This window comes from Macrobrachium nipponense, chromosome 43 (genome assembly GCF_015104395.2).
Source record: "Macrobrachium nipponense isolate FS-2020 chromosome 43, ASM1510439v2, whole genome shotgun sequence".
Lineage (NCBI taxonomy): Eukaryota > Metazoa > Arthropoda > Malacostraca > Decapoda > Palaemonidae > Macrobrachium > Macrobrachium nipponense.
This window is the reverse complement of record NC_061104.1, coordinates 50,315,575-50,340,491: the sequence shown is the minus strand read 5'-3', so window position 1 is coordinate 50,340,491 and position 24,917 is coordinate 50,315,575. Positions and strand designations below refer to the sequence as shown.

General features: G+C 44.3%; 1 protein-coding gene across 1 annotated transcript in view; it reads right to left on the bottom strand.

Moving 5' to 3' along the window:
- The window catches only part of LOC135213918 (centrosomal protein of 192 kDa-like), a 203,154-nt gene that overhangs the window by 166,038 nt on the left and 12,199 nt on the right, over positions 1 to 24,917 (bottom strand). The window contains exons 2-4 of the mRNA XM_064248013.1: positions 20,350 to 20,449; positions 8,687 to 8,821; positions 8,233 to 8,364 (exon numbers count right to left, since the gene is read on the bottom strand). Coding sequence (XP_064104083.1) covers positions 8,233 to 8,364; positions 8,687 to 8,821; positions 20,350 to 20,449 — 367 coding nt within the window. The remainder of the gene's footprint in view (positions 1 to 8,232; positions 8,365 to 8,686; positions 8,822 to 20,349; positions 20,450 to 24,917) is intronic.

The window sequence follows — 24,917 nt, the reverse complement described above, 5'->3', positions numbered from 1 at the left end:
TTTATGCATTCAACTTACCTGTCAGATATATACTTAGCTGATTGGCACCTTTGGCGGAGGGTAAGAGACAGCTAATTTACTGAAACAGACAGGAAACAACATATGTTGTAGGTAATAAAATTAAAAACCTTGATTCCTACCTGTGTTAGCGAAAGACTTCATGGCTACTGCCTAGGAGCCCATATCGCTTCAAGAGCCTCAGCGAGGTAGTGACCTCATGCTAAGAGTTCTTGATGGTCTGTTACAGGGGTCTTACCCACTTACGCTTCAGAACCTTAGGATCTTTGTCAATGGGGTCCTTTCCACTTACATGACAAAACACCTTGCCTATTGGCATGATCATAGAGCACGACACTAATCCCGATCACCTGATCCTCATTGGGGTTAGTACTAAGATTGAAAGGAGTCATCCCCAAACATCCTTTCTAGCAACCCACAACTCAACAACAATATTAAAACTAATTGTTATTAAAAAAAAAAAAAAAAAATATTAAAAAACCAAATTTAAGGAATCAGCGTCTGCTCCATTTCCCAGCATAGTATCCGCTGATACATAAGGTCCAAGAGAAAAACATTTATCGTATGTTATTCTAACATCCTTTAAATAGTGGGATGCAAATACTGAATTGCACCTCCAATAAGTTGCTGCTAAAATGTTTCTCATGGACATATTCTTTGTAAAAGAAAGGGAAGTTGCCACAGCCCGGACTTCGTGAGCTTTCACTCTCAGCAGCTTTAAAGAGTTCTCTTGGCAATTCCTATGAGCTTCGGTAATTACATTTCTGACAAAGAACGCCAGTGCGTTCTTTGACATAGGTCTTTTGGGGTTTCTTACCGAACACCAAAGACCTTGTCGACATCCCTGAAGCTGTGTCTTCTTTTCTAAATAAAATTTTAAGGTCCTGACTGGGCAAAGGGACCGATCCAACTCTCTACCTACTAGAGAAGAGAGTCCCTTGACTTCGAAACTTCTAGGCCAAGGTTTAGAAGGGTTCTCATTCTTTGCTAGGAAAAGATCCTGGAAAGAAATGACAGCCGAGTCTTTTCTAAATCCCACCCGAGAGTCCAAAGCATGCAATTCACTGATCCTCTTAGCAGTTGCGAGAGCCAACAGGAATATGCATTTGCTAGTAAGATCTCTGAATGAGATTTTATCTATAGGTTCGAACCTGTCCGACATCAAGAACTTTAGGACTACGTCAAGGTTCCAACTCGGGGGAATCGACGATCTCAATTTCGTAGTCTCGAAAGACCTGATGAGATCATGAAGATCATTATTCTCGAGATTCAGCCCTCTGTTTCTAAAAACAGCTGAGAGCATGCTCCTATATCCCTTGATAGTGGATACGGCCAATTTGGATTCTTCTCTTAAGAAGAGGAGAAAATCCGCGATTTCGGTTACAGAGGTATTGGAAGAGGACAGCTTCTTCGACCTACACCATCTACGGAAAACTTCCCACTTCGATTGGTAGACCCGCAGGGTAGAGGCTCTGCAGGCTCTAGCAATTGCAGTTGCCACTTTCTTTGAAAAGCCTCTCGCTCTGACCAGTCTTTCGATAGTCGAAAGGCAGTCAGGGAGAGACTTTGGATGTTTTTGTGGAACCTCTCGAAGTGGGGTTGTCTGAGCAGATCTGTCCTGTCTGGTAGAGATCTGGGGAAGTCCACCGTCCATTCCAGTACCTCTGTGAACCAGATTCGGGAAGGCCAAAAGGGAGCAATTAGAGTCATTCTCATTCCCTCCGATGCCACAAATTTCCTTACTACTTCCCCCAGCAATTTGAATGGGGGAAAGGCGTATGCGTCTATGCCTGACCAATCCATGAGGAAGGCATCGATCGCTGTGGCTCTGGGATCTTCTTCTAGCGAGCAGAAGTTGTCTACTTTCCTGGAGAGGAACGTGACAAACAGGTCGATCTGGGGTCTCCCCCAGAGTGACCATATTTGTCTGCAGACTCCTGAGTGGAGTGGTTCTTTCTGCTCAACCTGTCTGCCCTTAGGTTTTTTACTCCTTGGACAAACCTTGTACGCAGAATAATGCCCCGTTCCTCTGTCCAGGTTAATAGAGCTCTCGCTATTTCGTTCAGAGTGAAAGAGTGAGTGCCCCCTTGATTCCGGATGTAAGCCAGAGCTGTGGTGTGTCGGAATTGACTTGAACTACCCCCCCTCTGACTTCCGCTTCGAAGTATTCCAGGGCTAGATGAATTGCCAGGAGTTCCTTCGCATTGATGTGCAGAGTAGTTTGTTGTCTGGTCCAAATACCTGCTACTTCCTTTGGACCCAGTGTTGCTCCCCAACCTGTTTCCGAGGCATCGGAAAACAACACTCGGTGAGGGTTCCGAATCAAGAGGGACACCCCTTCGTTCCTTGTTAATGGGGTTAACCACCACTTTAGGTCGGATTTTATCCCCTGTTGGATGGGAAAAATGTCTGACAAGTCTCCTGTCTTTTGACTCCATATCCTCTTTAGATAAAATTGCAGAGGTCTGAGATTTAATCTTCCTAGGGAAATGAACTGCTCTAACGAGGAAAGGGTGCCCAGCAAACTGAGCCATTCCCTCGCCGAGGTCCGTTCTTTCCCTAAGAAGAAGTTCGAGATCTTTTCTAAGCCTTGAGTAATTCTGTCTTGAGATGGAAACGCCCGAAAACCCCGAGAATCCATCTGTATCCCCAGATAGACTAGGTCAGTCTGGGGGATCAATTGTGATTTCTCGAGGTTCACGAGCAGTCCCAGAGATTTTGTCAACTTCAAAGTCTTCTCCAAGTCCCTTCAAGCACTGAAGTTCCGATTTTGCTCTTATTAGGCCAATCGTCCAGATAAAGGGATATATTTATCCCCTCTAGATGTAGCCCATCTCGCAACATTCATCATTAGCCTCGTGAACACTTGAGGGGCCGTAGAAATGGCCGAAGCATAGGGCTCTGAATTGGTATACTTTTTTTTCCCTGCATCATGAATCGGAGATATTTCTTCGATGATGGATGCAGGGGGACATGAAAGTACGCATCTTGTAGATCTAAGGAGACCATCAAATCTCCTGGACGAAGAGCCGCAAGAACCGATTTTGATGTTTCCATAGAGAACTTTGTGTTCTCCACAAATCGGTTCAATGCGCTCACATCCAGGACCAGTCTCCACCCTCCCGAGGATTTCGGAACCAGAAAAAGACGGTTGTAGAATCCTCGGGAATGCGGATCCCGAACCACTTTGATGGCCTCCTTTTGCAACATCTGTTCTACCAGTTGCAATAATGCTTCTTACTTGGCAGGGTCCCTGTATTGGGCTGACAGTTCCCTCGGGTTCGTAGTCAAGGGAGGTCTGTCTCGGAATAGGGGATCATATATCCCTTTTTGTTTACCAACTGGAAAGGCGGACCATATTTTTCTGCCTGTCTTCCGAGTCCATTCTTCGGAAAATTTCCGAAGTCTGGCTCCTACCGGTGCTTGAAGGACTGTTGTCTCATTTCGCTCTCTTGATAGGTCTGAAAGAAGACCTACCTCTCTTCTGCACTCCTCTCTTCTTAAAAGAGGGTCTGGCCGAGGAGCTCCCTCGAAAGGGCTGTTGAGGAGTCCGATTCTCTCTCTTAATAGGACCCGAAGTCCTCGATTTCTTTGCAGATTGGGCCAAGAGATCTTGTGTGGCCTTTTCTGTCAAAGAATGAGAAATATCTTTCACTAGATTTGAAGGAAACAATTGGTCCGACAGAGGAGCATACAGAAGAGATGACCTCTCAGTGGGAGTAACTGCTTTCATCAGAAAAGAGCTAAATAAGACTCTCTTCTTCAGAATACCAGTTCCAAACAGAGAGGCCACCTCTCCTGATCCATCCTGAACCGCCTTGTCCATACAGGAAAGAACACTATGAAGGACTTCTGGACTAAGAGATTCATTCTCTTGTGTCTTTTGGCCAACACCCCAAGGGACCAGTCTAAGAAGTTAAAAACTTCTAAGACATTAAACAATCCCTTGAGGAGATGGTCCATCTCAGAAGTCCCCCATGTGATCTTTGCTGATGACAAGGCTTGTCTCCTAGAAGAATCTACCAGATTCAAAAAATCTGCTTCGGCAGTGGTCGGGAGAGCTAGACCCCGTGATTTGCCCGTCTCGTACCAAATTCCCTTCTTTCCTGATAGTCTGGAAGGAGGGCAGGTAAAGACTGTCTTCCCCGCCTTCTCCTTGGATTCCAACCAATTTCCTCTACGAATCGGAGAGCCTTGTTCATGGAAATGGTTGGCTTCATTTTAATAAAAGATGATTGTTTCGGGACCTTCGTGCTTGTAAATAAGGACCTTGGAGAAGGAGGAGCAGTCGGGCTTAAAGAGTCCCCAAACTCTTGAAGTAAGAGGGCTGCCAGTGTCTTGTAATCTGACAAACCCGGAGCCGAGTGGTCTTCAGAGTCCGAAACCTCTTCCAAATCCAATTCCGAAGAGGATTGTTTATTTTCAATAGGAGACTGGCCTCTTGCAACATCCACCCCACTCTCGCAAGAACGACGACCGCCTGTGCGATAACTTGCGTCCCTACGAGAGATAGGTTGATCCTGCAAAACGACCTTATCCTTCTCCTGGCAAGAGCGATGGCCGCCTGTGCGACACCTTTCTCTCCTGTCAGACGAAGGATGTCCTCTCCTATCGCTTTCTCCGGAACCACCTATGTCTTGACAAGGGAGGGATACTGGCCGCCTGTGCGACAACTAGAGTCCCTGTCAGGTAAAGGTTTATCCTTCCGAAAGCTAAACAAATCCTCTTGGCTTAATTGTCTTTTGGAAGAAGTCCATCTCTTATTTGTCACTTGTGGCTCATTGCGCCGGGTTGGCGCTCGTGATTCCTTGTGCCAAGCTGGCGCTTCTGGCGCATTTCGGCAGGGTGGTGCTTCTGGCGCTTCTGGCGCATATGGCGCATCTGGCGCTTCTGGCTCTTCTGACTCTTATGGAGTCTCAAACGCATCTGGCGCATTGCGCCAGGTTGGCGCTTTTGGCGCATTCTTCATACTCCTCTGAGTATAAGCCGAAACTTTCGTTTCTTCTTTCCTTCCCTTCGTCTTCTTTATAGGAAGGAAAGAGTCCTTTCTTCTGGGAGTCTCCTTAGTAAAAACTCCTACTAAGGCCGAAAGTTGCTCCTGCACATTTAGGAGAATTTTCGCAGCCGCATTCTCTTTTTCCTTCCCTGATTCAGGTGAGGGAGGTCTAGAAGCGGAAGGAAACTCCGATTTCTGTTTAGGAACCAATCTCCTTTTCTTCTTCTCACAAGGTGATAGATCGGAGAAAAGCTCAGGGCTTGAATCCAAAGTTGGAGCCTTCCAACTTCTCTTTAAGGGGCGTGACAGTTCATCAGAACTCCAGCCCCTTACATTCGGTGAAGAATCTGACGAAGAAAAACACTTTTTTAGGATGCTTTTTCGATAGCGATCCTTGGCAGTTCGGGTCGTCACAGAATCTGCCGAGGGGACGCCTGATCGGTGGGGATTCTCCATAACCTCCGTAAGGCTTTTGACATTCCTTCTCCTCTGGGCCTGTGAGCTTGGAAGAGGTCTAGGCCTGGGAGCGAGATGAAGCCGATCAGACGCACCCTCCACTGCACTAGGGACACTTAATTCACTATCACTGTGCTTACCTTTCAACGTCAGCATTGACGTTCCATCCTTGTAGTGCAGGCTTTAAAGATCTGCAATTTCCGTTGCGGATTTGCAGTTACTTAGCTAGAGGAAGAAGATACAGGTTTAGGGTTAGGTGTTAATTTAATAGGCTCGTTAGAGCGAGACCTACTTACTCTTCTGGAGGAAGCCTTCCTAGCTCTATCCATATCTAATTTCCTTAAATATGAAATTAAATTCTTCCATTCTTCCTCATTCATATTTACACATTCATCACAGGTGTTAGAAATTGAACATTCATTCCTTCTACACCCCTTACACACTGTGTGAGGGTCTACTGAAGCTTTCGGTAGCCTTACCATGCATCCCTCATTTACACACTGTCTTCTAACCGTAAAGCTAGAATCCGACATCATGAGAAATATCCAAAACCAAGTCCAAAAAACAGTCCACGAAAGAGTATGCCAAACCAAAGATCCAATACGTCACCAAAATAAGCGGCTTAGAAGATCAATAGCGATGAAAAAATCAAATCAGGAGTAACAACAATGTTGCTGTCACGGCCGATAGAGAAAATCTGTCTTAGAAAACGGGAATGATTCCTATTCCCGCCACCAGCGGCGGGGCGGTAGATCACCTGACCTACCTGTAGTGTGCCGCAAAATTCGAATTTCTATCGGGGACGACGGAGTCTATAGCTAAGTATATATCTGACAGGTAAGTTGAATGCATAAAACTAAGTTTTTCTCCAAAGGCCTTAGAAACGGGAGAATTTCAGGGGCAATCAATTTGTTACAACAGTCTGAAACAGCACCTAGAACACTGCAGGTACCTCAGATCAATGTAGCACAAGTAGTATGTATGTACCTAGTATAACATTTCAGGGATATCCAGTAAAATCTCAAGTAGGAAGACATGAATAATCATAACTTAAGATTTGGACTGCATTGCCAAACCTATTGAAAAATTTAGTAATACTGTAAGCAGAATAGATCATGTATACAGTATTTTATTTACAGTAGAAAACTAAGAAAAATTGTCATGGGGAGTTAATAAAATAGTCATTAACTAACTTAAATAAGTCAAAATAAACATGTACAAAATAATAAATCATGTACAATACTGTATACTGTAAAATTAAACATACAAATGAACATTGACAAACACATATTAAAGGATATCAAAATATGAAAAAAATAATTTTTTTCTTGCTTATTCAGTTAAAAATACTTCTCTCAGAATACATTTGAGCAGATACCCATTTGAATGCCTATAATCATTAGCCATTACATCCAAGCTGATTACTTCAATGGAACAAGTAATTTCCCTTTCCATGAGGGATTTCCTCCAACAGGCCATGGACATAATGGAAGGAGCAGCAACTCACCGATCAGACACTTCAACTTGAAACCAATTGAGTTTTTATTTCATATCATTTTTAAAGACCAAAAAGCAGTTTTCAAACTTAGAATTTAACCTTGACTTGAGACTAGGAATGGTATCGGTGTCAGATGCACGGGGGTATGTGGAGGAATAAGAGGAAGATTGAAGATAGGAGAGAGATTATGTCCAAGGGAAGAGGGAAAGGCCAAACAGAAGTCAGTCTAGGCTTAGAAGAAGAATCTCTACTCAAAGAGGCCCTACTTCTGGCACAAACAGTTGCCTTCCTAAGCCTATTCTTCTCAAGCATCTTCCATCTACTATCATCCTAATCTTTGTATTCAGGACAATTAACCTCCCTTGAACATATCTGTCCCCTACACTTAGTGCACATGGTGTGTGCATCACAACAAAGCTTAGTTAGTCTAGTCTTACAGAATAATGCTGCAATAATGAAGACTGGAAGCGCTAGAATCTGACATAGCTAACGGTAAAAAGCAAACCAAAACAGGCAACAGCTTGAGAAAACTAAAGTTGGTATGTCACCGACCTCAGTAAGAACAACTGACGAATCATGAATCACGTTGCGCAGCATAATTAGTTTGATGCTGTATAGCTACTGTCACGTCCACGCTCTGGTTGCAGTGGACAGGGCCTGTAACCCCCATCGTAACAACAGCTGTGTTACTGAAAATTCTGAACCTAGGATGTTGTGCAAGCGTAATCATTAGCTAAGTAATTACTAGGGAAGTTACTTGTATAAAAACAATAAACAGGTCAAACAGATAAGTGCTGCAAAGATGACAAATAACTGAAGAATAGGAGAAAAAAAAATTGAACTGTGCCAAGAACTATTTCATGGAAAATATACTTACAGTAACCAACAACGTGAAATTATTGCTGAGCTTGTACATGATAGGTCACAACTGTGTTTGTATTACACAGAGAGTTTTAGATGCCCCTAGATGTCTCAGAAAGGTTGAGCATGAACATAACATTTTCAGGCATTACTTATGTGAGCATGAACATAACAGTTTCAGCCATTACTAACGTATTAATGTAAAACGTCACTAATCTACAAATCAAAATACTATGTGGTCTCATTAGATACCTGACAAAAATTTCTAGGAAATTGCCATAACATAAAAATCAACCATATTTCACAAAGCAGCAATCACTGTAAAAAAAAAAAATATGCTACTTACAGTCAAACTCCATGCCGCATAAATTAAACATGAAACAAAATGTACAAAAATACTCACCAGCAGCTATACACTCTTCATCTTCTCCTTGACTGAAATCTGACCCTTCGTATTCAGATAAATCAGCTTCTAAACCTTCCAATTCTTCTCCTGTGAATTTAGGAGCAACACTCTCTGTATCATATTCATCATCTGAAATGAAAAGTACAGTACTGTAATTGCATATCTATGTTTATTTTACCACTTGGGCTAGAAATTGAAAAATTAAAACTATTTAAAAGACAATGTAGTTGCAAACCAAGTTTAAATATGGGTACTGACAGAACTGCCATGCCTGCAAGTAGCTACCAAACCATGCTCTTGTTCCTTCCTTTGAAAAATTTTGTGACATTTGGAAAATTAAATGGGCACTATAAGAAACAGGTTTGCAGTGGAAAAAGTACTTTTTCATCCAACTTTATCAGTGTACCTTTAAACTTTTAGTACTTGGTCAACTAAAATCCCAATAAATTACCTGACAAAGGTGCATTTGATGGCACACCATTATTTTTTCCTGACCCAGTACTATAGGGTGAAAGGAGCTTCACTTCTTCAGCAGGATATTGAGAAAGTTGTGTGTGGTCAACGAGAAACTTGCTGGCAGAAAGACCTGTGAAAAATGATATTGTTATAATACAATAAAGTTTCATACATACTTACATGGCAGATATATACATAGCTAAGACTCCGTCGTCCCCGACAGAAATTCAAATTTCGCGGCACATGCTGCAGGTAGGTCAGGTGATCTACCGTCCTGCCCTGGGTGGCAGGATTAAGAACCATTCCCGTTTTCTATTCATATTTTTTTTTCTCTTCCACCTGTCTCCGCGGGGAGGCTGGGTGGGCCATTAATTGTATATATCTGCCAGGTAAGTATGTATGAAACTTTATTGTATTATAACAATATCATTTTCATACAATCAACTTACCTGTCAGATATATACATAGCTGATTGACACCCTTTAGTGGAGGGTAAGAGACAGCTAACATGGAATAGACAGGTAAACAACATATGTTGTAGGTATAAATAAACCTTGGTTCCTATCTGATAGGTGGTAGACTTCGTGGCTGTTGTCCGGTAGTCTGCATCACCTCAAGACTAGCGAGATATGTGATCTATGGCTAAGAGTTCTTGTGGGTCTGCCGATGGGGTATGAACCGCTTACTCGGCAGAGCCTGAAAGGACTTTGTCAATGGGTACTGGACCACTTCTATGACAATACACCTTATGAAGGAGCGCAACACCGATCCCGATCACCTGATCCTAACACGAGGGTTCGCGCTCAAATTGAAAAGAGTTATCCTCACACTCCTTTCAAAAACCCCAATAATTTCACTAAGTTAAAAAACTAACTCAAAGTTAAGGATCAGTGTCGGCTCCTTATCCCAGTAACGTATCCGCAGAAACGTATAAACCAAAAGAGAAGGATCTCTCGTAGGTTAACTTGACATCCTTTGTGTAATGAGAAGTCAACACAGAGTTGCCTCTACCGTACAACACAGCTAATATGTCGTATATGATATATTGTTATGTAAAGAACAAGAATTTGCAAAAGCGCACACTTCCTGCACTTTCAATTCTCAGCTGTTTGAAGGAATCAAGTCACTTATGAAGTGCTTAGGAGATCTCCATGTTCCAAAGAAGACCAGGACTTTCTTGAAATGGATCTCTCCCGACTGAAGCCTGAAGCCTGGCAGGAACCTCGCGCCTGGCTGGTGCTTCGCTCTTGGTTGGCGCCTAGCGCTTGTCTGGTACCTTTCGCTTGACTGGCGCCTTGCATCTGGTTGACGCCTCGCGCCTTAGCTGGGGATTCACGCCTAGAGCCTGGCTTGCGCCAGCCAGGCGCCTGGGTGGCATCTCGTGCCAGGTTGGTGCTTTGTGCCTGCCTGGCGCCTTGCGCCTGCCTGGAGCTTCGCGGCTGGCTGGTACCTCGCGCCTGCCTGGTGCCTCGCGCCTGCCTGGCGCCTCGCTCCTACCTGGCGCCTCGCGCCTGGTCGGCTCCTCCCCACTTGCCGGAGCTTCGAGCTTGGTAGAGTCTCGAGGATGTATGGCCATGTCCACATCGGACACTCTTATTTGTCCTATATGTTCGCATCTAGCGCATCTGTGTCAGGTTGTAGGCCTGGTCTTTCTCCTCATCAGACAATGACAGTGTTCTTGGGGCTGTCTACCTCTGGCGTTTTTTACGCCTGTGTAGCATAAGGCTCCTGGTTGGCGCTACATTGTCCGAAAGTCCTGAACATCCACAATAGTAAATCACAAGACTGGAGAAGGGTGGAAGAAATTCTTCCACTTTGAGCTTTGGCCTCTCCGGCAAGGGGAGGTGATTGTAGTCAGCTACATCCAGTATACGATAGGATATCTAACAGTATGAGAGATAAGAGTCTTCCTCCGAGGAGGATCCTTCTTGAGTACTTACCTTGCTCACGAGATCTCTTCTTACCGGTTGAAGGGGCTTCTCGTTGCAGAATCTTCCCTATCCTTGTCCGAAGGAAGGGAAGAAGCTTGGAAGTCGAAGGAGACTCCGAGCTGAAATTGGGAGTACTCCTGATTTCTAGCTCCTTATTGTATCCCTCTGAACACCTTCTGGGAAGCATTTCGAGCCGTCATCGCATTCCAAAGACTCTGTAGGCAAACGTTTTAACCATTCTACTGTAGATGAAAACGTAAGTACCCTGCCTGGACAACGAAACCTCTATCTGAAAACATTGAATCAGGAATAGGGGCTTTTAGTTCTTTTGCCAGACATACTATGCTGGCAAGTGTATAGATATTTAATGTTATGCTGTATATTGATTGCATTACGTACAGTTTATGAACATTTTGTACATTTGCTTTGTATTATTCTATAGAAGAATTATATTTATATTTCCATGTACATTTCCCATTGCACATACTGTGAGACCACTATTTCATTATGCATCGTGGCAACATTGTAATTAGATGTGTCAACACTGCCTTTATTTCCCGCCATATGCATAGTCAGTCACTGTCCAGTGGTCATTGTAGTGACAAGCGCGGACCTGCTTCCCGCTACTGTCGTCTTGATGTCTTGTTTATCTTCATTACAAGATTTTAAAGAATCTACGGGTTTGATTTGTCACCCCTTCATTCCATTTCTTGCATGGATGTATGTGGCAGCATCCCACACATGGTGCAGTGAGTAGGATTATGCAGCATTAGTTGGACTTGATAGGTTACATCAAACTTCCCAGCTGATTCACCTGAGAACTTGCATCTCCCTGGACGTCCAGCGCCTGCTTACGCATACACTGGGCATCCCTCCCAACACATCACTTTCCCTTACAGAGGTGATGGATACACTGCAAAAGCACTTTCGCAGCCTCAGAAATGAAGCCTTACGACGCAGGGAATTGTTATCCTGCAAACAGGCTGTCGGAGAATCGTTTGCAGACTACTACGCACGCCTCAAGGATCTCGCTGATGAAGTGGACTTATGCACTGGCAACCCCACCTCCTGCACTGAACGGCAATTGCAGATGGTAATTTTGATGGGTGTGAGGGACGAAGAGTTAATTCAACGCCTTATTCCCCTCCAACCCTCATCTACCCTTGCAGAGTTCGTGACATGCTGCCGCTCCTACGAATCTACACGTGCGACTGCATCAGCCATTGCATCTTCCCCTAGCCAGGTCAACGCAGTATCTACTTACAAGAAGAACCAGCGTCTACAGAAGAGGACTTCTCATCGATCTCCTGACCAACGTTCTCACCAGTCTCCTAACAGTGACCCTTGTCAATATTGCTCTCGCAAGCACGATTCCGGACAATGCCCAGCCACGGGTGCATCATGCAATAACTGCGGACGCACGGGTCATTGGCCCCGTACTCAGAAATGCCCTGCTAAGGAAGCTCAGTGCAAGACCTGCCAAAAACAGGGACATTTTGAGAAGATGTGCAGGTCGACCAAAAAAAGTCAGACTGGGTACACCAGAGCTTCCACCTCCAATCCTTGAATTTTAAGTCAAATCCCAGCTGCCGTTTCGTGGGTGATAACTTGGGTAGCGAGTCCCCCACACCAGTCACTGTCTCTCTGTCATTTGGCGATATATCAGCACAACTCCAGCTAATCCCCGATACAGGAGCAGACATCACAGTGATTGGCACCATACATTTGGATGCACTCCGCATACCTCGGACAAGGCTTGAACCTCCACCCATGACAGATGTCGTGACAGCAGATGGATCCCCCATGACACCGGCTGTAGGATGCTTCCAGGCAACACTTCGTCTTGGCAACAAGTCTTGCCCAGCAACCATACATGTTCATGAGGATATCCAGACTCCCCTCCTCTCCCGTGAGCATTGCCGAGCTCTCGCCATAGTGTCGCTGGAATTCCCGAAGCCCATCCTCAAGGTAACGCATGTCAACAGATGCGCTCAGTTTCCTGCCTCTGCCATGACGTCACCCGCAGCTGTTAAGGACTATTTTCTTCGGCACTTCAGCGACGTCCTCATATCCAAGAAGGATCTACAAACCCAGCCACTAAAGAAAATGGCAGGCCCTCCAATGAGGATCCACCTGAAACCTGGTGCTACACCATTCGCTGTGCATACACCCAGGCCCATTCCGTTTGCTCTCAGAGATCAAGTGAAAGAAGAACTTGACTCCTTGGTGCAACAGGAATCATCAGACCAGCATGGCGACGAACCCTCTGAATGTGCCATCCCATGGTCTTGGTACCCAAGGACAAAGGTGTGCGCATCACTGTCGATCACACCCACCTAAATTCTCAGGTAGCCCGCCCTACACACCCTTCACCTACTCCCCATGATGCTGTCCGCAACATCTCTCCTACTGCGAAGTACTTCACCACAGCGGATGCCCTGCATGGCTATTGGCAAATGGAGTTGGCAGAAGAGGACCGCCACCTGACTACATTTATAACTCCGTATGAAGGTTCCAGCACTGTCGCGGCCCGATGGGATTTTCAGCAACAGGTGATGCATACTGCCTCCGTGGAGATATGGCACTACAAGTGTTTTCCACACTGTGTGAAGGTTGTAGATGACATCCTCCTTTCCGACGAGGATCTCCCTTCCCACCTACAACACGTGCACCAAATGCTGACCAGATGCCGTCAGTATGGCATCACCCTCAACAAGGAGAAATTTACTGTAGCCGCCCCTGAAGTTAACTTTTGCGGTTATGTCTTATCATCCGATGGTATTGCAGCAGACCCTGACAAGGTATCAGCTATACGCGACTTCCCGACACCGTCCAATGTCACAGACGTTAGGTCGTTTATGGGTCTCGTCAATCAACTTGCCGACTTCACTCCAGACATCGCAGCAGCAGCACAGCCCCTACGTCCACTTATGAGCCCCAAACGCTCATTCGTCTCCGGACGCCCGACCATGAGCGAGCATTTAAGAAAGTCAAGACAGCTCTGACTTCACCACCTGTCCTGGCACCCTTCAATCCTGCCTCGCCTGTGGTTCTACAAACAGATGCCTCACGCCTATACGGTCTCGGCTATGCCCTACTTCAAGATAACGGCCGAGGTCAGATGCGTCTCGTCCAGTGTGGCTCTCGTTTCCTTACGGATACAGAGACTCGCTACGCCACCATAGAGCTGGAGCTACTTGCAGTCACTTGGGCTGTAGCTAAGTGCCGTCTATACTTGTCTGGACTTCAACATTTCACCTTAATGACTGACCATCGCCCCTTGATACCAATTCTCAATCACTACACTTTAGATGCTATTGAGAATCCACGCCTTCAGCGCCTCAAGATGAAAGTGGCCCCCTACATCTTCACTGCAGTATGGCGCGCAGGGAAACAACTTTGCATACCAGACGCCCTGTCTCGCTCCCCACCCCAACCAGTCGCCCCACACCTGAAGATGAAGAGGAGTGCACCACTTCGACTGCACATGTCAGGCGTATTGTTGCCAGCACCGCCACTTCCACTGACGACCAGGCAACAGGACCCATCATTGAAGAAGACAAGTCTCTACAAGAAATCCGCACGGCCGCATCCCAGGATCAAGATTACAGTCGTCTCGTTCACTACGTCTCCAACGGTTTTCCTACCAACCGCTATGATCTCCACGCTTCCGCCCTCCCGTATTGGAAGCTGCGGGACAACCTTTACGCGGATGGAGAGTTAGTATTGTATGGACCCCGGATCGTCATCCCTGCAGCCCTCCGTAGACGCACCTTGGATCGACTTCACGACAGCCATCGAGGGATTGAAGCTACTCGACGTCGTGCAATGCAGACAGTATTCTGGCCAGGTATCAATGCAGATATCAAGAGTAAAGTAGAAAGCTGTGAGGCCTGCCAACAGCTTCTCCCTAGTCAGCAACAAGAACCTTACATGTGTGACGACCATCCATCCCGGCCCTTCGAAAGTGTGTCAGCTGACTTCTTCCATGTAGCAGGGAAATCCTTCCTGTTATTAGCCGATAGACTTTCAGGCTGGCCTGTGGTTGTTCCCTGTGGACGTGACACAACTGCAGCCAGAGTTACAAGAATGTTCTGTGTTTTCTTCCGCGAGGTTGGTGTTCCACTCCGCTTACGAACTGATGGAGGACCCCCATTTTCCAGCCATGACTTCAAGCAATTTGCCGACCGCTGGGGAGTTCATCACATCATCACTTCTCCACATTACCCTCAGGCTAATGGACACGCAGAAGCTGCAGTGAAAGCTGTTAAACACCTTATCATCAAGACTGCCCCATCCGGGAACATAGATTGGAAGCCTTTGATAGAGGACTGCTGGAGCTTCGGAATACACCGAACCCTGCTGGACGCTCCCCTGCGCAGATCCTCTATGGCCATCCTCTCCGTAGTTGTTGGTTCCGCCGGCTCACCCCAGATCATTCACAGAGGAGTGGCAAACTAAGACTGAAGATTACGACCGTCGCACTGCTGCCCAAACCGACCAAGCCATGAGCCTTTACAATTCTCATGCCCGCCCTCTACCCAAGCTCCCCATCGGCCAACGAGTTAGGATACAGGACTCAACGACGCTTCGATGGGACAAGGTTGGCATCGTGATGGGCCGCGGAATGTCAAGAAAGTATGAAGTACGCCTTCCAAGTGGTCGTGTATGGTTTCGAAACCGAAGACATTTACGCCCAGTGGCTAACATGAGTGATGACACCTCTCCCCAAGTCCCTGTTTTCCCTTGCCCTGGCCAGGAAAGAGAGCCATCATTCGAACCCTCCAATGTCCCTCGTCATTCACCTCGACTAGCTCAGAGGAATTAATGTTCCGCTCGAGACACTGCTACGAGCGTAAAGGGGGAGGGAGGTGTATAGATATTTAATGTTATGCTGTATATTGATTGCATTACGTACAGTTTATGAACATTTTGTACATTTGCTTTGTATTATTCTATAGAAGAATTATATTTATATTTCCATGTACATTTCCCATTGCACATACTGTGAGACCACTATTTCATTATGCATCGTGGCAACATTGTAATTAGATGTGTCAACACTGCCTTTATTTCCCGCCATATGCATAGTCAGTCACTGTCCAGTGGTCATTGTAGTGTCAAGCGCGGACCTGCTTCCCGCTACTGTCGTCTTGATGTCTTGTTTATCTTCATTACAAGATTTTAAAGAATCTACGGGTTTGATTTGTCACCCCTTCATTCCATTTCTTGCATGGATGTATGTGGCAGCATCCCACACAGCAAGAACCCATTGCCTAACCTCCATAGAATCTGATGCGAGATTCCAATGCTAAAAAAAAAAAAATTCACTCTTCTTTTTGATCGTTTGGGACCAAGAGAAACAAAGAATTCCCTCATAAAAATTTCTCAAAGAAGTTTGATGAGGAGTAGTTCCATCTTGTCGGAACATAGAATCTGTGGCCACAAAAAAGATCCCATTAGAAGTACATGATATCCTACTCTTGTCATATTGAGGTATCGTATAAGATCCCGAAGATCTTAATCCTCTGCTATCTCCAATCCCTTTATAGAGACAAGAGTATGGCCTTTTACTGCGTTCTTTGATAGCAGATATATAGGTGATTCTTCCCTCTGAAAGGGAAGAAAAAACTGCTATGTGGTTCACAGAGGTATCGGAAGAGGACAGTTTCCTCATTCCCTCTAGCACAATCTGCAGCAATTCTATATCTTGTCAATGACTATTGTCATTTACCTTGAAAAATCCTCTCATTCATGTCCACTTCTGGTCAGTCTGCACGCAGACAGACTCAGAGTGGAGAGGTTGTTAAGGTCCATTTATAATAGATGCTGATAGAATATTCAGACTGTCTTGGAAAAGACTTCCAAAACTTGCTGTGAGAACAACGTGACCTCTGTGAATCCAACCTCTCTAAGGCCAAAATGAGGCATAAAATATTATCTTCTCTTTCTTTGACGCCCTTTATCTTAAATTCTGCAAATAATTTATATTTAGGGGAAAAAAGACTAAAGTTTATTCCCCTTTCTAAAAAAAAATAAAGATGGCGTATATTGCTACCTCTCTTGGTTCGAGGAAAAGGAAGCAGTCTATAGGAAGCATGTTCGTCTTCTACCTTACTAAGAGATCTATGAAGAAGACTTTCTGCAGGTTCTCACAACTCTTTCCAATAAATGTTAAACATGTTAACAGTTATTATCGTCGATCGAGAAGGTTCTCTTTGTTAACGCGAATAGGAGCGAAAAAAGAGATTCTCGATGCTCTTTGCGATATGAGACAGTCGTGGAATTGGCCTAAGTGATTAAATGGGTAACGAAATCAGGAACGAATCTTGCCGTTACCGAGCCTGCTGTCCGAGAGGCTACTGGACTCTTAGGTTAATAACTCGCTAAAACGAGAAAATCTTGGATGGTGCTCTTGGCTCACTGCGCCAGGCTGGCGCTTCTGGCGCAATTTGTGCCAGGCTGGCGCTTCTGGAGCATTGCGCCAGGTTGGCGCTTCTGGCGCATTGCGCCAGGCTGGCGCTTCCTTCTAATTCTTTTTAGGTTATGTGCCAGAACACCTGTGCCTTTATGGTACCCGACATCCTTTCACATGTTAATTCTGTTCTTAGTAGGAAAAAGCTTTAATATACGTAGTATAGTCCATTCAGGGAAACAAGTTCTGCCACAAAGAGAATGTTTCCCATCCGACTCATCCATCTTCTTCTGAGCAGGTACTCTAATAAGCTATGCTTTCGTAAGCCTGAGAGCATTATATAATATAATGTTCTGCTGCGATAGAATCCTTTAATAATGTTACCTACGGTAAACAGCATTGAAAGGTTGTACTATCTCTCTTATTGAAAGCTTCTTAGCAAAAGGCATACAATATTTTATTTATGTTAGCTTAACTATCCCCTCAATCCGAGGTTAAGACCGCGATTGTAGGGGAGAGATACGGATAGTTATTCCCTCCCGCAGGAGAGAGAGATAAACCCGACCGTTCATGACTGACACCTACAAGGTACTGCGTTGGTCTCAGGCTCTCAGCGAAAGCAGTCCGCGTTAGCCGTCTGGCCTTACTCTTCCAGAGTTACCAGCTACTCCATTTAATAAAGGAATTTTAAAAAATTATTATCGAACTTCAGGAAGTTCTTATTAAAGCATATTTAAGCGAAACAAGACTTCGATAAATCTAGAAGCTAAGTAGGTGTTGTCTTAACAATCCCTTTAAGCGTAGTCCTTCCTAGGAAAGTCCTAGAAGGATACTGGTAATTGAGTTGCACAGAAAAGAAGTAACTACGGTATGTGTTTATGATTTGACCGTATCGTATTCTCATACAGCAGAAACTCTACTACCTTCTACTATCTTCGTTCTTTTCATTAATAGAACGATAGAAAGAGTAAATATATATCCTTAAGGAAGGAAGTTAATCCAGGAACTCTTTAAATCTTCGTGATTTCCTCATAAATCGCGGAAGATACAGAATTCCTGTTCATCACTAGGGTTTACGGAAGGAAGTAGATATTTCCTATCCGCCATCATACCCAAACGTCGATGAGATTCTTATTAAGAAAAACTCCCAAAGCTCTTGCCTCCTCAAAACGAGGGAAGAGCATGGATGAAGGAGAGAGTCCGCATTGAGAGGAACTGCCTAACACAGGAGTCTTCTGAATAATGAAAAGGGGCTTCTCTTAGTATCAGAATCCTTCTGACAAAAGCAACGGCCGCCTGTGCGACATGTTGCACATTTGCCAGGGGAAAGTTGCTCAAGTTAAAAAACTCAAAGAGGAGTCTCGCGACTGACCTCTCTCTCAAATGAAGATTTTGGAATATTCTGACGCCTGGCGTCTGGATCCTTGCGCCTAGCGCCTGGCGTCTGGATAGTTCTCAGCGCCTGGAATGTTCTGCACGCTAGAAAGGAGACTCGCTCCTGGAACGTTCCGCTTGCGTGGAAGGTCCCGTGCGCCCTGATAGATCCGAGCGCCTCTAGTCTTGTTATACGAGCCTCTTGCCAGTAAACGTTCAATGGAAGCATCCTTCTGATTGCCACTCTACTACAAGGCTCCTCAGTCTAGCCGTCTGTTTTCTCTTTGAAGGCGCCTTGCGCCAAGAAAAAAGTTCTGGAACGCGGTTCGCGCTCAGTTGCTGGAACGCGGCTCGCGTTTATCTGTATGAACGAGCCTCGCGCTAGTCTGTTGGAGCACGGCTCGCTGCTGGCTGTTGGAACGTGGCTCGCGCTAGCTTGCTGGCTGGCTCTCACTCTCAGCCTCTCGTTCAGTGTTCTTTTAGTTTTCAGAGAACGAGCCAGATCGTCCGAACTCCAAACATGTACATTCTTCATCTTTTCGGATGTAAGATGAAGAAACGGAAGAAGAGACGCACTTTTTAAAGGATGCCTTTCCAATGGCTATCCCTGGCAGTCTGGGACGTTTTACAGATCCTTCCGAGGGAACGCCCGATCGGTGGGGATTTTCGCCATAAACCATCCGGTAACGGCTATTTCGGCTTTCCTTCTCCTCTGGGCTTGTGAGCATGGAAGAGGTCTAGGCCTGAGAGCGAGACAGAGCCGATCGGACGCACCCTCTACTAATTAGGACGCCTTTCCAATGGCGAACTTGGCAGTCTGGGACGTTCTACAGATCCTGCCGAGGGGACGCCTGATCGGTGGGGATTCTCCATAACCTCCGTAAGGCTTTCGACTTTCCTTCTCCTCTGGGTATGTGAGCTTGGAAGAGGTCTAGGCCTGGGAGCGAAACAGAGCCGATCAGAACGCACCCTCCACTGCACTAACACTAAAATCACTTCTTACCCTTCAATAGCTCGTATTTTGAGCTACATTCCTTTGTCTTCAAATTGCAATATGAATTTGAAGATTCTGTGAAGAAAGGAGGAGATGAGGATACAACACTACTAGCATTGTTAATGCTCTAACTGCTCGTTAGTACGAGAGCAATAAAAACTTCTAAAGGAAGCGTAACTAATTCTATACCTGACTTCCTCATGAAGGAAGTTAGCTCAATCAATTCTAACATTTACTACACGTTATTATGAATAAATATTAAAATTTTCCTTTTTGCAAACTATGAGTGTGTCTACCGAAAAGTTCGGTAGTTACACGTAAACAATTCTTCGAAATTTTCGAAGCCAAAGTTATTAAAACAAATTAATATGCGTATGCCAAACCAAAGATCCAGTACTTCCCTGCAAAAGATAGCCCAGAAGATCGATGGCGATGAAATCCAAAAATCAAGTCAGGAGGAACTGCAAACGTTGTTTACATTCCAAGCGACAGAAAAAATATGAATAGAAAACGGGAATGGTTCCTAATCCTGCCACCCAGGGCAGGACGGTAGATCACCTGACCTACCTGCAGCGTGTGCCGCGAAATTTGAATTTCTGTCAGGGACGACGGAGTCTTAGCTATGTATATATCTGACAGGTAAGTTGATTGTATGAAATGTTTGTTTACAAACCAAGATTACATCCTACAGTAAATTCTTTAAATCACTAAGAACAGGAAATTAATTAGAGCATTAGAACTTAAATATGTAACTGCTTTATCAAATAAAACTATTATACACAGTAAAAAAATTTTATACAAAACTGAAGCAAAGGATTTTTTTTTTTTTTTTTTTTAGAAAAAATCCAAGGCAAAAGCTGTTAATCTCTCAGGACATAATAGTGAACAAAATATTTGCTGCCAAACAGTACTCTATTTAATAAAGAAAATTGGAAAAAACTCACCACTCATTCCCTCAACATTTATCAATGATGTACTCCCTGTGTCACCAGACCCACATGATCCCTGGATTTCCTTCACTGAGGCCAATTGTGACTGAAGTGTCTGACAAATAAAAATTATATTCTTAAGATAAAATTACATTTTTTAATAAAATAACCTTTTGTATATATGTACTTACTAAGTGATTACATAGATATAGTTTCTAACTTACTTACTAAGTAAATAGTAAATAGATATACAGTAGTCCCCCCGTATTCACAGGCGATGCGTACCAGACATCCCCGTGAATAGTTGGAACCCGCGAATGTTTGGAACCCCTATAAAAACGCTAAAAACAGCCTATTTTGTTAGTTAAAACTCAAGAAAAACCCAATATAAATTTTTATACTTCGTTTTTTTTTAATAGTTTTATTACAAAAAGTTTATTTTATGACGAAATTGATAAAAAAAACAACAGGAATTTTGTGGATATTTCTCATAGAAAAATACTGCAAATGTGCAAATTTTCCGCTTATAATGCGGGGAAACGTTCCCGAGAGAAATCCACGAATGTGTGAGTCCGCGAATCCGAACGCGAACACGGGGTCCACTGTAGCTTCAAACTAACGGCATTAAAGTTTAAAATCTGCAGTAGCGATTCTTTTATTTTGGTGTAAGAATAACCATACACACTTGCAAGGGTAGGTGGTTGGGCCTCGAATCTCTAATCACTTGGTAATTATATACAAGCAGTACCTGGTTATTGGAGGACTCGGTTATCAGCGATCCAGTTTTATGGGGCTCGTGTAGCCCCATAAAATCGGCGATTTATGGCATCATAACAGCCGAGTTGCGGTTGGCACCAATAATAGAGGTATGGCACCATAACATACTTAACAAAGGCACCATAAGTGCCATAAATCGCAGTTTTGGTTAATGGCGGTATTTGCTTATCAGCACACCCCCCATTAACAGAACCCCAACCCCCGCCAATAACCAGGGACTGCCTGTAAAATACGTTACTTTATTGTAAAAATGTCATTTCTGTTCTATATGTAACTTACCATTACATAGCTGATTCCCACACTGACAGGAGGTGGGATGTAAGGACATATAATATGTAATTACATAGCTGATTCCCACACTGACAGGTGGTGGAATGTAAGGACATATAGTATTCTATTCCCATATTAGGTACTGTAATAAATTTGAGTACAGGCGGTCCCCGATCTGGTTTTTACTCCAATTTTTGTTATTGGCGGCACAGCATACCTAACAGATATAAGCGACATAAATCACCAACTTTCGGTTAATGGTAGTTTTCCCTCTGAGGGAACAGCCTGTATAGAAAATTTGCTAGCATTGGTAAAAATGCTTGTTGTTCCTTACCTGTAAGACAGCTCATCTTCCTTTGTAGAGGCGTGGCAATAAGGCCAAGGGTCGCCTACTTCAAGAGCTGGAGCTATAGCTAAAGCGAAGGAGTACCCCGATCGCTGATAAAGCATATAATTTTGCTCCTGCCAAGGGCACATTACCATCATAAATATAAACAGAAAAACAAATCAATACCTACACCAAAATCATTTAAAAAACACCAATACCAATCCATTAAAAACTATGACTGGAGGGTACCCAGGTACACAGTATACTCCCACACTCCCCTATAACTCGACAACCTCTATAAGGTGAGGAGATAGGAAGGATGGTACACTTCCTACACATCCGGCCCCAATACCATGTCTGCCACTGCCAAAGGGACTAAGGTACTACAGTCACTAAATGTAGTTTCTACTTCTTTCAAGTAAAACAACACAAACACTGATTTGCACCTTCAATAGGTCACTTGAATAATAGAAGATAACGAGAGATTGTCCTTGAAGGCTAAGGATGTCGCCACAGCTCTAGTATCATGTACTCAGACTTTCAAATTCGAAGTAGTAGTTCTCCAATTTGAAAGTGTGCTTCTCTTATTAAATCTCTAAAGAAAAAAGAAGAGCATTATTAGTTAAAGGTTAAGACGGGTGTTTCACTGAGCACCACAGATCACTGGAGGTCCTTGGATCTTCTGTTCTGTGGAGGTAGAACTTATGAGCTCTTGCCGGACAGAGTACTCTTTCTTCGTCTTCAGACCCCAAGGTACTTAGATTTTTAATGTTGAAAGAACGAGGCCAGGGTTTTGCTGGTGATTCGTTCTTTGCCAGGTCCCAAAATGTTGGAGCAAATTGCGTCACCTGAGAAACCTACCCTTCTATCAATCGCTTGAATCTCACCAATTCTCTCAGTGTTTGCCAGCGTAATCAAGACTAGTCTTCTTTGTCAAGTTCCTAAAAGACGTCGAACTGAGGGGCTCAAAAGTGGGTCCTGTCAGCCATTTCAGAACCAAGTCAAGGTCTCATAACTCTAAATTAGACTTGTTAGGTTTGCAGGTGTCAAAAGACTTAATGAGATCAGTAATATATTGATTAGTGAGATCCAGGCCTCTATCCCAGAACACTGAACTGAACATTGACCTATAGCCCTTAATCATTGACATTGACAATCATCTAGAAGTTCTCAGAAATAGCAAAAAGTCTGCTACTTCTGTTACAGATCTCTTAGTAGTCGAGACTTTACTGCTTCTGCACCAAGTGCAGAATACTGACCACCTGTGCTGGTAGATGTCTGCAGAAGATTGACGTCTGCATCTCGCCATAGTGTCTGCAACTGCCTTGCCTATGAAAATCCTTTAGCTCTCAGTAACTTCTTGACAGTTAAAAGGCGAACAGAGCTAGATTTGACAGTCAATGATAATACCGTCTGAGGTCTAGCTGTCTGAAAAGACTGGTTCTTTGAGGCTGCAGTCTCGAAAAGTCACTGAGTAAATCTAGAAGGGCCAGGAACCACTCTCTTAGTGGCCAGAAGGGACTTTTCAGTATCATTGATACATTCTACTGAGACCTGAATTTGTTCAGGATGGCTCTTACCATCCCAAATAGAGGAAAGACATTTAGGTTTGTTGGACCAATCCTGTAGCATGGCATCTGTTGCCCATTCTAGATCTGGCACTGGAGAGCAAAACAGGGGAAGGCAATGATTTTTTTAAGTTGTGAAAAGATCTATTATGGGAGTCCCCCATAATTTTCAAAGTTCTTGACAGACAGACTGATTCAGCATCCACTCTATCGGAATAACTTGATCTTGTCTGCTCAATTGGTCTGCCAGGACGTTCATTCTTCCCTGTATGAGCCTCGTTACAATTGATGTTCAATTCTGATACGCCCAAACCACTAGGCCTCTCGCTGTTGTGCACAGAGAGCAGGAATGTGTCCCCCTTGTTTGGCGATGTATGAAAGAGCTGTTGCTTTGTCAGAGTACTCTGCAACATTTTTCCCTGCTACTTCTGGAGCAAAGACCTGAAGTCATAAATGAATTGCTTTCAGCTCTTTGACATTTATGTGGTCTCTCAGCTGTTCTTCCAACCACTTCCCTGAAACTTCCCTGTTCTCCAAGAGAGTTTCCCCATCCTACGACCAATGCATCTTGGTAGAAGCTGAGGTCTGATGCCAAACTAACAGTGATTTTCCATCCAACAGCATGTCTTCTGACTTCCACCAAAGCAGGTTTTGCTTGATCTCCAGAGATATCGGCATGATGAAAGAGTCCAGATATTTTTTTCTGTTTCAGCTGGCCTTGAGGTAGAATTGCATAACTCTCATGTGAAATCTTCCAAGTGATACGAGCTGCTCTATGGAAGCTACCATTCTGAGCAAACTCATCCATTTGTTCACTGTGCATCAGTGAAGTGACAGGAATTTGTCTATTGTCTTGAGGCAAGATTCCATTCTCTTGGGGAATGGAAAAGCCAGAAAAACTAGAGTTCAGCATCATCCCCAAATACTGTACACTATTGTCTGAGATGGTACCAGATGGGACTTCTGCAAGTTTATTAGAAGATCCAATTCTTGGGCTAACTGAAGAATCTTGTGAAGGTCTTACGTGCATTGGTCCTTTAATGTTGATCGAAGGAGCCAATCATCCAAACACAGGACAATGTTCATCCCCATCAGATGAAGCCAACCTGCTAGGGGAGCTAGAACGCACGTAAAGATTTGAAAGCAGTCGACAGTCTGAAGTACAGAGCTCGGAACTGGAAGACTCAGCCCTGGAACACAAACCTTAGATATGAAGGATGAATGGGGACGTGGAAATATGTGGTCCTGCATATCTACCGACACCATCCAGTTCCCCTGGCGAATGGATGCCAGAATGGAATGGTTGGTTTCCATTCTGAATTCCATTTTCTGAATAAAAAAAATTCAGAGCACTCACATCCAGGACAAGTCTCCATCCTCCCGATGCCTTTGGTACTACGAACAGGGGATTGTAGAACCCCTCCAATGACTTGTCTTCTACAAGCTCTATTGCATTATTGGAAATACCTGCAGAAACTTCCTCCGAGAGGGTAAAAAACTTCTCACAGTTTGTGGAATATGCAGTACAGGCGATGGGACACTTGACAAAGGGAGGTTCTTCCCTGAAGGGGATAGAATAGCCCTCTTTGAGAACTTGAGCAACCCCCTGTTCCGTACATTTTTCTTTCCTCCTTTCCCAG